Genomic DNA, 15,440 nt, shown 5'->3' on the forward strand with positions numbered 1-15,440 from the left:
TTATGTTCATAGATGAGTTTACATAGTCTATATAAGGGTAGAATCACGACGGGGGATACCGTATCAGAGAGAAATAGCTATAGACTAGTGCTAGGAGTTTCCGATTTCCGTTGGATGTTCCTCATGTATCGAATACCTGGGTGTCCTTTCCAGATCGCTTTGACATACATGCAATATTCGATAACGAGATATCGATACCTTTCTCAGATATGTGATTTAATAAAGCACTTTGAGAAACCATTACGAATGTAATAAGTTAATACTGGTTGAAATTTACATAATTTGTTAACCTTAGATGTAAGATTTAGGTTCGCAGAGTGCTCTTGCTCTTAATAATAAAATATTCGACTGGAAAAATTCTTTCGATATTTCCGATCATCTGAAGAATATCGAGGTAATGTATTGAAAGGTAACTCAACCAGTAGCTCATACATATTCTTACGTTGGAATGAAGATATACGGATTTTGAAAAATTCATGCATCGAGGAACATCTCGAGTTCACACGTTAGTTACCACGCTTAGCGATGCTTTTACACCTTCGTCCTTTCGCTAGGTAATCTAAAGATATTACCAGAAAAGTCTAAGGATATATATATAGAAATATTATATATAGAAAATATCATTTGTTCTAAAACTTCTTCACGTACTACTGCTTTTCAAAAAAAAAAATTTTCTTCTAAAAACGAAAAACAAGATGGAGCGCGAAAATTCTAGATGTCCAATATGAAATGTGATGATCTCCTTAGGATCGAGGAGCTCGCGTACGCTCATGAAATTCTCATAAGTAATCCTATCTCACAAGCATGAAAAAAAGATATCTAGAAGAAAAAGAAAACTGATAGGAGAGATGTTCTCGAAAATCTAAAGCCGAATAATGAGAATCACTTTGTTTTCGAAAGTCACGAGCAAGTAGGAACGTAAAACAGTTTCTAGCATATTCAATTCGCTTTTATTGGAACCATACCAGGTTTTCCTTTGTAAAATCTATGTCTGCATATGATTTGCGTGCATATGATTATGTAACTAGAACCCACAAAGGCACTTCAGTTAATAACTGAATCCATGATAGAGTTTTTGTAAGAAAGATCGGAATGGACAAAATCAAAATGCTAATCCTTCGGTATTCCGTTTATAATTTAAAAATTTTACATTGAAGGAAATGTATCTTAGATCGATAAGAATAACGCGAAAGCACAAGTAATAAATTAAAAGAGCTTTCTTAAAAGGTCATGTGATAAAGCTGTTTCATTTCATTCAAAAATAGCCTCGATAATATAATATCTGATACAATTTTATTACACAATTGCTCGATCGATTGTTCGCGAGTAATAGAATATTTTATATTACGTTAATGGAAATTTATCTGTCACTTCATCATATGCTGTAAATGTCGGGAATTCAAAGTACATCTTTTCTATTTGCAATAAACAGAATGTTCGTAAAACAATATCTGAAATTTAATAATAATAAACGATGTAAATACATTTCGTATTTTACATCGGTTATTAAAATTCAGCTTGAATGGAAAGAATGATTTTTCTAAAATATTTAAAAATGTATAGTATCTATAAATACAGATTTGAATACAATAATTTTAAATTTAAATAATTAAACTATTTTAATTAATATTAAAACATAAAATAATTTTGTTAAATTAACAAAACAATTATGTAGGTCACTTGAGCATAATGGGAAATGCTACAAAGTTTTGACATTCAATTAGCTTGTGCATCCTACATAATTATTTTGATGGTCTAACAAAATTATTTTTCAACCTATATCTACCTAACCTTTTAGAAAAAGAAAATCATTCTTTTTGTATAATATTGGAAATTTTGACATATCAAAAGGCATCGATTACCAAAGGATTAGTAATTTATGATAATATCCAACGAACTATTTAAATCCCTCAAAAGTTATAACTATTACGAGCGAAGAATTGAAGTAGAAAAATAAATGTTTACAAACTGCCCATCTATCTCTTACCTTTCTCTCTTTCTTTCTTAATATAACGGCTTAATGCAAATCATATAACGAAACACCCACAGAAGATGCACGTGTACAAGAAAACTCTGCAAGCGATGATCTATCCCATATCATCAACCACTCCTCACAATTTTGTTACCTGGACGGCCACATCACCGACGTACTGCTACGAGTGCGAGGGTCTTCTCTGGGGCATTGCTCGACAAGGAGTGCGATGTATGGAGTGCGGTGTCAAGTGTCACGAAAAGTGCAAGGACCTTTTGAACGCCGATTGTTTGCAGAGTGAGTAACGTCAACCTATATTTCAATTTTCAAGCGTGATTTCCGTAATATTAAATATATTTATCAAGGATACATATTAATTTTATTTCGGTTAACTGAAAAAGAATTTACTAAATTTTAATAAATATTTGTTTGAATAATATTAACTAAATATTTACTAAAGATAAACCTATAATACATTTATTTGATACAAAAGCTATTAATTGAAGTATCATTTCTTTTGTTGGTGAATATTTATTTGCTGTAAGTAAACGTTTAATTGATATTACTCAAATAAATATTTATTACAATTTAGGAAATTTTTTTCAGTCACGTCATTAAAATTAACAGATTTTAAATAAAATTTATAAATTATCATTTTTATATATTAATGAATTTGGAGCTTGTATAATTGTATGTCGGACGCTCTGAGATCACATAACTTTTCCTTTTTCAGGTACGTAATTAAAAACCTTGAATTTATTTATTAATTGGACAGTAATAAAATCAATTGTCTCTCGACGGGACAATAAGAATTAAGTGAAATCGAGAAAAGTTTCGCAATTAAACAAAGTATAACTGATAATTATGAACAGATATACATCTAAATTACTATTTTCTGTCTTCGCTCTCGCTAATGAATTAATTATTAATTTGCTTTACAAGACCTCCGTTCGTTGCTTCTGCCAGTTATAATGTTATTTCGTCGGCCGATGTCTTGTCAATAAACGGATATTACTCTCGTATTCCATACAAAATCGATTTGTGACGGAATAATCGAAAGATTATTGATAAACGGGCGATTGTTAAATCGCGCAATTGAATTTCGCACGGATTGAGTGTCTCGCGGAAATATCAATTTTACGTAGGCGCGATACATTCGCGAGGAGGCCGATTCGCATTTTGGCTTGATAAAAGTATCGGCAATGACGTGACAGATTTTATAAACCAATCTCCAATGTCCGGAAATCGGGAAGTAATGACACTTTTAACGTCAGCCCGTCTATCAGACTTTCAATTTGATTCCGGTGATCTTCGCGTTCTCTCTATAGGTGTCCTTTTCGTCTGGATACTATTCGCTATCGATTCATGCTAGCACTCCCAGACTAATGATTCCCAACCTCTTCCCCTCTGCTCTGACTCTGTCCTCGATAAAGTTTCTTTCCTTGATCGGACAGTCCACGATTAATTTACAGTCTCTCCGCCTCCGACTCGCCGCACGACAGTTTGCCCCGTAATTCCGTTCTCAATTAATTCTCCCTCATCCACCGCTATCCGTTGTAATTTCAATGTACCGGGTGTTTCGTATTACGTCTCTTCCTATCGCTTATTTTTTTCAGGTTTCCTTCTCTATATCCCTATATGATTGTATTGTCAAGGATTTCCTTTTTTAATAATTAAAATAGCCAATATCGATAATTCAAGAAAGAAACTATTTCGATGTATACCTTGATGTAAAATTCGAAACGTGTCTGACACCGCGTATTAGATTGCATATGAAATGTTTCGCTACCACGATATCGTTCTGGCATCTAACATATCTGATGTCCGATTATATATAATCAAAATTGACGCGTCTATTGTGTAACGCGCAGAATACATGATCATCTATCACGATCTATACGCAATATACTATATTTTCCAATTTATATATAATTTTGTGAAACGTAATACCGTTATGCCAATGGTATTATTAATGTTGGTATTATTAATGGTATTATTAATGTAGTGTTGATACCAAAAAAGCTGGTATTACTCAATCACTGCCCATGATACAAATCATGATTTTCACGATGTAAAAAAATCACATATTTTTTTGTGAACGTTTTATCAGCTAATGCATTGAAAAACAGTGCGGTATCTGCGCCGAGAATTGTGTAATAAATCTTCTTTGCGTGTAAAACGTTCTCTAATCTTTTTTTTTTTACTGGAGATAAAACCGTTTTATCAACACCGGAGCGACATTGAGAAGATTGAGAATTAATGTATGAATCAATCGAATTCGACCATAAATTTTAGTAATACATCTTTAATAATTCGACTAAATACCCATATACAAATCTCGAATATATAGATGCTTGATAATTAATTCCAAATGTAATCTTGTTACGGACTTTCAGCACTCAAAAAACCAATGATGTTTGATAGAGCGAATGAAAGTACAGCGTGATAATTGGTTAGATAATTGGTACACAAAGTACTTAAGTAAAAGTATTTAAGTAATTAAGTAAAATTTCTTTTTACTCCTTTAATCCATACATCTGAAATACGTTCAAAAATCAATAGAATGTTTTGACTCTCTTTGGAGTCAGCTCCTCCTCAGCTAATAATAAAAAACATAATTTAATAAAACTCCCCTAATTGTCAGATATGAGTCACTTCAAATTTACAGATTGATATTGTAAAAATCTCAACAATCAAAGAATATGTCATAAGTTTTGGATCAAACAATTAACAATTTTTAATAATTAAATGTGATCGTAATGTATATTAATGCTCCTGGCCATTCTTATATATAATATGCTGACAATATATTTGATAATATATTATTTCATATATTATTCCATTTTATAGGGGCGGCTGAAAAGAGTTCAAAGCACGGCGCTGAGGATAAGGCGAATACTATAATCACGGCGATGAAGGAGAGAATGAAGCAAAGGGAACAAGAGAAACCGGAGATCTTTGAACTTATTCGGTGAGTATCCGCTTATTGCGCGCTTGCTTCTTTTTCTTTTCTTCTTTTCCTCGCAGCAGAATTACATCCAACGATAACCGTACTGTAAATTAATAACAGTTCGGTTCGAGGAGAAATAGCGTCGATCGATGTATCGATGTGATTTAATGATTTTTTCATCTGTCACCACTGCTCGCTATTTTTGGATCAGTAGATTCGCAGTCAGTCTCACTGGCGCATTCGTTGCGCATTGTATAGAAATCTCATAAAGAAAATAATTCAATGTCGCCTGATTGCTGCAACGGCATACTTTTTCTTTTAAAAACTGCGGATAAAAAGCCATGAATTAATTAATTATCGTAACAACCTCCTTTGAATCCCTTTTTCCATTCTACTCAGTCTCTGCTTTGGGGATTGTAAATGGTTCCATGGATAAATCGCCACAGCGAGCCAGATCTATTGTATTTCACAAACTCAAACATAGGAAATCGTTAAAGGCCGTATAAACATCGTTTGGACGAATATTAATGCGTCACTACACATTCTCAGGAATAGCGTATTGTGTGAATGTTCGTGAGTAATGCCTTACTATAAATGCGGCAAGCACGATTCGCGTTTCAGACTTTGAAGTTATCTTCGTGTTATCTTGGAGAATTTGTGTGATTTTACATCGCACTGGGTATTTCATTACTGCAGACATATCATCGATAGTCTTTCTATTCAAAACTTACAACAGATATATAATCGATAGTCTTTCTGTAAAACTGCCAAAAAAAACATTTTTAGATAATTTATAAATTTGTATATATTAGTAATTTATACATTTGTTATATAAAAAGAGAGACAAAAGTAAAAGTGGCAAAGGAAAATTAAGTAATACTACAACAATTTTAGTGTAATAATTCATTTCAGTATTTAGTTATAATAATTTCCGCAATATTATCGATTAATGGGAAGGTAAAACCCGCTTCATTCAGTAAATGTATTATTGTTATGTAATCAAATAAGCTGTCAAAATTAAATAATCTCACAAATTAATATTGTCCAATCAATATAATCAGCACTGACATAAATTGCAACGTGCATACATTCATATTATAATTCTAGTTCAAACTCTGAATTATAATGCCTGGGAAATCGTGAAACAAAAATCTTTTGAGTGTTATTTGAAATTCGACTATATAACTCGATAATATTGCTAATATTAAATATATTTATTTAAATAAATTCTGTTTTGTTCATGCGAAAATATAACGAGATCACACATCGAATAATTGTTTTCAGATACCAAAACCGACCTATTTGTGATAAATGATAAATGGATAACACACGCGGCTTAGATACGTCAGCATCGTTACAATAACCGTCTAATCGCATTTGCGCACCTTGCGTCAATCCGTCACATATCTGCCACAATTAATTAAGCGTCGAGCTATTCGAGATATCTCCGTTACCCGCGCCGCATTTCAATCTTATTACCAAGTATTGGCTTGTTATCGCGATTATAAACATCGACGATGCAACATAGAGTATACACGGTTTCGTAAAAGCCTCGGTAGGCTAATGAAAATCAACGTTAATTAATATCGCTTGCGCGATCTGCATTTCAAGAGACCTATATAAATTCAATAAATCGGTACAAATATAGATTTGTACATTAGTCATGTAATTAGCATGTTATAGAAACTTTTTTAGATATGTAATCTCAAATTACATTTATATAATTTATAATTAACTGCGAAATTGTTTTAGGAGAGAATATCATATTTTCGAATTATTTTTAATCAATTCAACATAAACACGTGATAAATTAATAAATTTACTAAACATTATAAACTTACTAGTTAAACGCGAATTAATCAGTGCTCATTAATACTAACAGATATTTTTCTCGTTTCGGTCGAATATTAGTAATCATTAGTAATTTAACTTATCACGATAATTACCACGAGCGAAATTAGTGCGGAACAGCTGCAGCGTTATTACGTGCCAGGAAAAGCACTAGATCTGGTCGTTTCCACAAGAAATACTGCAACGCAGAATGTTATGCCCGCAACAGTTGTATGTATTACTGAAAATTAATTTAATATCCTAGACGATAATAATTAGTTGTCAATTAAAACTGCTTGTACCCAATGGCAATAGACTGGAATTAATCTATAATTAAATGAAACGCTTAGATCAATATATGGCGATGCAGTGGCGACAGTGGGCAAAGAAAATCGAAAAGGAAGAATTAACAAAATTAAAGCGGAATTTTCACCATCACAGGCCCGATTTCGTCTTCTCTGAGGAATATAATCACGAATGAGCAATTCATCGTTCTCGTTAGCGAGTTGATCGATGAGCAGTCGTTTTAATTAGAAAACTGTTTTGTTCGGCACGCGTATTAAAAATTTTCATTATCAAAACGTTCGATTACTGCTGTTTTTCTTTTATTCGGAATATCAGAAAAATTTAACGAAAAACAGAGCCGTCTGAGCAAACTGCTAGTCCTACAAAGAAACTTCTCAAGTAGTCACGTAGCAATTTGCTACTGATAATAATCCTGTAACATATTCTGTTTCACGGAATGCTGACTAAAAAGCATAAAAGCGAGCATAGTTTTCCCAACTGAAAAAGAACACTACATTCATGTGCCGGTTGAAATTTCATTCGTGTTATCGCAAATATTTTTTTTTTAAGTTTTTTTATTTAAATTCCTTTATTGAAATTCCTACAGGCTAATAATATTTCGCGAAACAAAATAATCTTTTCTTGAGAATTCGCGGTAAAAAGAATTATTTTAGATAAAGATAATCTCGAAACAATGATATATTTCACAACGAGATAAATAGACGAGATCGTGGCCGTTGACACAGCTTATGAAAGAGAGTCTCGTCGGAGTTTAGGTCAGTCTTCGGGGTCGACGAAAAGGCGCACATGGGTCACATGATGGCGGTGGAGCAGTCGGTTTTGGATGGTACCAGCAAATGGTCGGCGAAGATCGCTATTACAGGTTTGTGGCCAGCTCGTGCTCGGCGATTCCTAAACTGGTCTTGTGCACTCTCCATATCCCACGTGACGAGCGTGTCATCAGTATGGTGTCCGTCCCAATACATAATACATATGTGTGCTGCGTATGCCTATATAATTTTATCTGTATATACAGATGCGAATCACCGTTGTCTCCATATATTATGTCTATATATACATAATGCGTGTACGCACAAGATTACTTCTTCTTATTATTATTATTGTTATTATTATTGCCATCACACGTAGATTTGATAATGGCATAATAATAACTGGCTCTTGGTGACTGCCGCGCGTGTGGCTGTATTGTATTGATTGTGCCATGAATGTACCAATAATTGAGTAACAAATATCATTTTATGTAATTCCTATATTTAATCCCGGAAATTGTTCGCCCATCGTACGATAATATGGTTCATTTAAATGGAATGATCTCACATTCGAACTACACAAATTGCAATCTAAAACTTAGCTTTAACTGTAACTCTTCCTTTTTCTTTAACTTCTTCATAAGCTGACTGAGTGTTATTTTATATCCAACAACTTTGTTACGAGCATAATCTCACAATGGACGAGCTATTTCTAATTCCCTCCTCAGGAACACCTTGACTTACATTCTCTCGTAACTATTCCCATCCGACCAATGCAGATTACTGTATGTGTGCGCGTGTATGCCAGTGTATGCTATGCTGCTGTTTTACATGTATGTGCTGGCGTTTTTATGATCTTACATTTGTCCGCTGGATGTGACAATACCGCGTGCTAACCGTTAGTGTACAACACTGTTTAATTGAACATTACTCGGTATTCGCCTCCCTATCAGTGTTTTCCCTTTTTTTTTTTTTTTTTTTTGCCACCAACAGGTACTTCCCTTCGCTCCAATTTTACGCCAATCCCAGTTGCTGCCGTGGCAACCAGTCCACTTCAACGAGATCCATGAAATCGAGTTTGCAGACAGTTCTCTTCTCATTCGCGCGCTCAGTGTGCTATTTGCAATAGCCTCTTTTCCAGAGAACGAGTGGAGTTTCGTATTCCATCGGCGAAATGAAATCTCTCGCAGTCGGCTCGAGCGAATTCCTTCAGAAACAACACCCCAATTACCATCGTTCGGTGAAGTACTTATTTCCGGAAATCCTTGAAATGCATCTCGAATCGCCCGTTATTTCTCGTTAGTGAAAATCACCAGGTACACGTTTCTGATTTGAAATCCCATTTCGAGTGTCACTCTGTTTATGTATCGATATGAAGATGTATGAGTTTCCATAGTCCATATACGTACTTATATGTACATATGTACTCCTCGTGCGTCACGTCATGCGATCGCACTGGTATCACGCAATGCTCCTCTCCTCCAAGAGAATTCAATCGAAAGTCCATTAAGGTCACGTGGCAACTTGTTGTGGCTGCAAGTATGTGCTGTTGCTATTGTCTAAAGCAAACTCAGCCCGCCTATAGCCATCGAGCTTCCATGATCGCAAGTCCCTGACCGATAGGCCAATACCACAGCGATGTCTATCGAAAGCAATTCTACCGACCACCTGTAATCTTTGGTATATCCAGGGCATGTTCTCTTTCCAGTTGCGTTTCGCTACGAGATGAGAGTCAGACGTCACGGGCATCGATCATTGCTTCAATCGCACGTGTCAGCTTAACTCCTCGTTCGAACCTGTAACAGAAATAGGTTTCGCGTGTCAAAGATAAGGAAAATGAACCCGTCTCGATAGATGTCGGATTAGCTCGATAGTTTGTGTTTAATGCAATTTATTACAAAAACATTCATATTGAAAGGTAGATAAATGTTTTTTTTTTCGTCTTTCACCTCTTGTACGTTTTATCTCGAGAAATAAATTACTTTTATTATGAAATTTATGGACGATAAAGTTTGTCAAACATGCAGGAGGGATTATAAGACAATGTGTCGCGTAAAATACTTATCTTTGTTTGAAAGTAGCTTTATAAAGTTACATCCCTATTGAAGAAACACTTAAATTAGTCTGCATCGTTTATTCACTTCTCGTAAACAAACCGCAACGACACGTGTAGCGCGTATCGATTTCTTTCCCACGGATTATTTCCATACGAGATATGTCGATGAAAAACATACATCGATGTAAAAAATACGTGAGATCGAGGAAAAAGTATCATGATCGAAATATTTCACGCACACATTCCATATTCTTTGTACTCGTCACCTTCATTTCGCGCGATGACGTATCTCCAGGATCAGTCATTGGTTCCAATTCAAAAGAAAAATAAAACTTTTCTTCTCCAAATCGTTGTCTTGTCGGCAGGGATGAAAATGTAAAGCATATAGTTCTTACAATACTTAGCAAAAGGCACTACCGTGTCTCTTGATATATATTTAGTATTTTTTACCGAGAATAATTCAACAATATTAATCGATGGTCATAACTTAAAATTTCGGTTCATCATTCTTTCTTCCTTTCGGTAAAACTTAATTTATTCTCTAAGAAAATTATGTTATCTCAGACTTCTCTAAATCATTTATAAAATACGATTACAAGCTCCAATTTTTATAATATAATTTTTAAAAAATCTTTAACTCGATATACATATTTAAATCATGAATAACGGATTCTTAGAATTCTTGTTCGATGAAAAAAAAGAAAAATTACATTTTCCTGAGTTAATAGACAAGTAAAAAGTTAATCAAGTAATTGATCGCTTAGAAAGCTGTTCCTATCGTTGATCGTCTTCGTGAAACGATTACCATAACTGAGAGATCAATGGAAGTCTCGTGTTGGCGATGCGCCATGCAAGTCGAGCAACAAGTTTTCTTATTCCAGGCTGATGGACGTGCCTTTACAGAACAGCTTCCTGCATAAAACAGCGCTAATTCTACAACGATTCGAGATTAACAGGTGGTAATGCGCTTGGTACAGCAAGGCGCGTGTGATCGATTGGTCTCTATATACTTTCATGCATTTGGTATAAAACTTCGAAGCAACTTTGTACGGCATTCCGCCGTATGAAACGCGTCGTGTTCGATTGATGAACGATTCTCGTTCTCTACTTCGAAGCTATTAATACTTCGCCACACCTAAGCATCGATCTCATCATCCCTTTTTTATGCAAATAAAATCAATCGCGTTGCTTCCGGTCGAGTTATAATTCGATTCGAGATTGAAGTAGGACCCGCCTTCCCGATTGACACCCATCATCCATATTCATCCGTTAAATTCCGTATGCTCGACTCGAGCAAAATTGGCACACAGAGAATCCATAGGGATAAAAACTTTGACTAGCGAATAGAACTAATCCATCTTGTATTGAGACGCGGATCTGAAACACACGTCTCGCTTTGCTTTTACATGAGATACAGATACAAAAGTACTGAGGTACACAGGCTAATACAAATACCCTGGCTGCGCGAATGTAATCTTGCTACCATAGCTGAGCTGTTGAATATACTGCCATCGCTATTGCTGGATGATTTCGGACGATTTTCCGCCTCGCGACGATCTCGCGTCCTTCGGTAGCCTCCGTAAGACTTCCTTGATCGTCTCGAAGCTGCTGTCTCAAGAGGATTCCTCTTCCTCGAGGAATCTCTAAAAGAGTATGGATTGACAATGAAAGGAAAAGGGTACGAGAGGTTGTCGAAGGACTAACCGATGACGACGACATTGTCTTCTTTTCAGCACGACGTTTTCAGTCGACCCGGATACGCACATAGACAGCCTTGAGCAGGCCGAACAGATCGTCCTTGAGGGTACCAGCAAGTGGTCCTGCAAGATCGCCATCACAGGTGACACGATACTGATACCTTTAGAAATTTTTTTAACGAACCTTCACCACACTCTCGATAATGAACCACCAATCAGTTCTAGTAACCACGTACATACACACGCTTGAAATACAACTACACAAAAATTTGTTAAAATTCTCTATAGAATAGCGCGGCTACAAAGATCTATTTATATACTTTTCGTCGTAATACTCTATCTTCTCTCAATCACTCTTCTCCGAATCACGAGAGCAAAGTTTCAAAATCACTGTGATACACGACCGCGCAATTTCTGTCGCTTACAGATTCTCTGATGAGTTTGGAACTTTGTCTTGCGCGGAAGCAGAGGCTACGAATTCATCCGACAATCCGTAATCAAGAGCAGAAATCCTGTGCGCGCGCGCCCTTCTCAATAAGCACAGATCTTTCTTTCTCTCATACACAAATCTCGATTTTTCAATCACCGTATTCCCGCGCGCACCGCTCGCGATTCAAAGCGAAAACACGAAAAGATCATTACTACATCACAGAGCGCCATCGGGTTAATAAGCAACGTGATATAATATATGAAATATGATACACTTTGCGTTCTGCCGCGTATTCCGCAGTCGGGTTCTTGCATTCCAATTGCACCACCGGGGCATGCACATATTCTGCGATCGATGCACTTCGTCCGGCACGAAGTCGAACCCCGAAGATCGATCGAGCGATGTACCTGAATCTCCCAACGTTGCTGTTCATTCTTGCGTGAAGTTCCGAAATATATTAAAGTTGGACGCAATATATTGCTATTCTTGTTGTCTTGCATTCCGGTTGTTACAGTGAAAACTAAAGCAATTTATAAAGTTTCGCCGGTCGACGGAAAAGGGTTACGACGTCGTCGTACCGACGAAGGGATTTTAATGTAATCCAGATTTGTGAGTTATCGGGAATGTGAGTTATCGTTGGTCGCAGAGTAACGTGTCGAATCGTTCGGTGAATTATGCCATTTATGCGCCGGGCGAGAAAAACCAAAACTCTCCCAACCACGCAGTGTCGTTCCTCGTTTATATAGCGACGACTTTTTATTTTTCACCATTTTTATCGCGATTCTGCCGACGCTGCTATAACATCGGATGTCAATAAAAATGATAAGCGCGTGGGCCGTATAACTTTACACGGCATTACAGGCAGCGTATGTCATAGAAAATTACAGTTCGCCAATCGAAATTGCAATCGTAGTACTCCGCGGCTGCGAACGATGTGGCAGACGAGAGCGATGCAAGCTGCATACGTATGCGCTTCTCCTCGGCGAAGATCGATAGTTCAACGTACAGACAAGCGTAATAGCTACGCTCAGCTTCCGCAGTCCATTCACGTCATATATATGACTAGATACATTTCTTATCGTCTTAGAAATTGCATAAAAGAACACAATTGGACGAACGTATCCCATTAATCAGGAGGACTCTACGGAATTCTCGTCGGCATAACGTTATGTAGCTTTGTCGTTTCACCAATTTGATTCGCAGCACGTTTCAGTGATGTATATTTTAAGTATGCGAAATATAATGCAGGAAGCAAGAGAAAGAATGTTAACGTCCTCGATCAATGCTGGATGGTAGCCAATAGTAAGAAACAGTTGAAATGTGGTAACGTCGGATACGTTCGGAACGCGTCGAAAACGCGAGAAGCCAAGAGAAACTCGTCGGAGAAAAATCCATTGGGATTCGATTTGCTTTCTTTCATCGCTCCTAAGGCTACTGCCGATAGTGAAATTCGCAAATGGAAGAGGCGACTCGAGATGCGCCTGCAGCAGCAGCAGCAGCAGCAACGTTCCCACTGCAGGGATTCGCATTTCGCGCACCCGTGTAAGGAGAATCTTACACGCGGAGAAATTTCCCTGGCAGTCTCGATCGTCTTAAAACCGAAGCTCACCGGGACTCCCAAAGGAGGCCTTAACGTTTCGCTTGAGCGCGCTCGGGATCATTTCATATTTCTTATCATCGCTCGTATATATTTAACACTTCAATAATGGAACGATAACAAGCTGTGTAACAACGCATCGTTCTACCCTGCATTAATCGAAGCTGAATAAAAAGCTCTAATTATAGGATAGACGAAGAACGCATGATGAATTTTAAATGACGTGAAATTTAATGTAAAAACTACACTTTGTGCACTTAACGTAAGAGGAAGAACACTAAGAGGTATTTTATTATTTACGATCAACTGAAAAGATAAAGAAGGTTGAACAGCATTTGCGCTGCGGAACGTGCTCCGACGAGGAAAAGTCGATAAGCAGAGAATACGGCAAGTTGCAACACAAAACTTTTTTGCCTTTCAAAAAGCGTATTCAGTCAGCGCTTTCCTAGTCCGTCGCTAACAGCGGAAGTAGCGAAGGAAAAAGCGAGATGGTATGAAAAAAGGAGGGTTATCCTGTTGAAAAAAGGGAGATAAATGGGACACAGTATAAAGAAAAAAAAGAAGAAAGAATAAAATCGGCGTGGTGGAAGTGATGGAAGTGGTCTGTTTTAGACAGCGCGTCTCCTTCATCCTAAGCCTTTTTATTTCCTCCGTTATGAGCGTTTCTTTCCTCGCGTGTTTATATACTCTCGGCGCGGAAAACGAGATCGGATAATCAAAAAAGGAGCAGAAGGAAATTGAGACAATTTCTGAGCGAAGTTATTTCTAAGAAACTACCAGTTGTCAACCACGTGCCGACTGGTTGATTCGTTGGTTGACCGTTTCTGCTCTGTTTGTGACTTTCATCTTGATAAAGAATCACATCGAGAGAAAAGAAGCAATGTTAACCTATATATAAATAAAACCTACATATAAATCTTAGTGAGTGGATTCAAGTGGTAATGTTAATTATCGTAAAATAGGATAACTTTGACCTAAAATCGGAATAACTTTGATTCACATTATAAAAGTTATCCTATTTTATGATACTAATGTGAATAATCCAAACAACACACAAGAGTCTAGAAAATATCTTTATATTGAATTACAATTTGAAATGAACCTATGAGAATAAATCTAATTAAATAAGAGAAATTCTATTTTTTTTTTATAATATCTTACATGTCCCGAGAAAGACGTTTTTATAATGTCTTCATAACATCCTTTAAACATACATGTTGTCTAGGTAAGAATCGTAATTTCTAAAATAATTCGAAACAAAATCGAGCTATTTAATATTTCTTTGCATAAATCCCGATCTTATTTCTTTGATTTACTCTATATTCAAGAGAATCGGGTCGAATTTAAGAATAAGGGTCGATATTGAGAATATTTGATTTTGTACCCTCAGTGTGGATTAACTGCCATGGGATAAGAGATTTACGGAAATAAGAGGCCAAACGAGAGTGCGAATTGATAGAAGGAGGATGATAACAGTCGGCGCTTCTTCTTCTGCCCCAGTAATCAAATCTCTTGACTCACTGGGCTAAATTAAAATGGCTACGATTTGACGAGATATTACTGCAGATTGCGCCTCGAGTGTCGAATAGAGACGGAAAAACGATAGTATTATTTCTGTGGAATTCCTTTGTCAGAAAGATAATAAAAAGATAATAAAAACAAAGCATTGTACATCAAAGTAGCGCAAAGGTCCTCCATTTTGGAACTACTAACCATATACTAGGTGCTTATTGGACTATAAGCCATTAGGTCCAAATAGCCAAAAGGAAACTTGTCGGTATTTCGGCTCGAATAAAAGGATTACGCTACTTTAGTATATCTAGAGCTTTAAGTATATCCAGTGCAACGCCGCG

At 36.4% G+C, this 15,440-nt stretch overlaps 1 protein-coding gene across 1 annotated transcript in view; it reads left to right on the forward strand.

Moving 5' to 3' along the window:
* Positions 1 to 15,440, forward strand: part of LOC108690170 — a 54,319-nt gene that overhangs the window by 27,418 nt on the left and 11,461 nt on the right. The window contains exons 6-8 of the mRNA XM_018197338.1: positions 2,050 to 2,269; positions 4,823 to 4,943; positions 7,814 to 7,920. Coding sequence (XP_018052827.1) covers positions 2,050 to 2,269; positions 4,823 to 4,943; positions 7,814 to 7,920 — 448 coding nt within the window. The remainder of the gene's footprint in view (positions 1 to 2,049; positions 2,270 to 4,822; positions 4,944 to 7,813; positions 7,921 to 15,440) is intronic.

This window comes from Atta colombica, unplaced genomic scaffold (genome assembly GCF_001594045.1).
Source record: "Atta colombica isolate Treedump-2 unplaced genomic scaffold, Acol1.0 scaffold105, whole genome shotgun sequence".
NCBI classification, from domain to species: domain Eukaryota; kingdom Metazoa; phylum Arthropoda; class Insecta; order Hymenoptera; family Formicidae; genus Atta; species Atta colombica.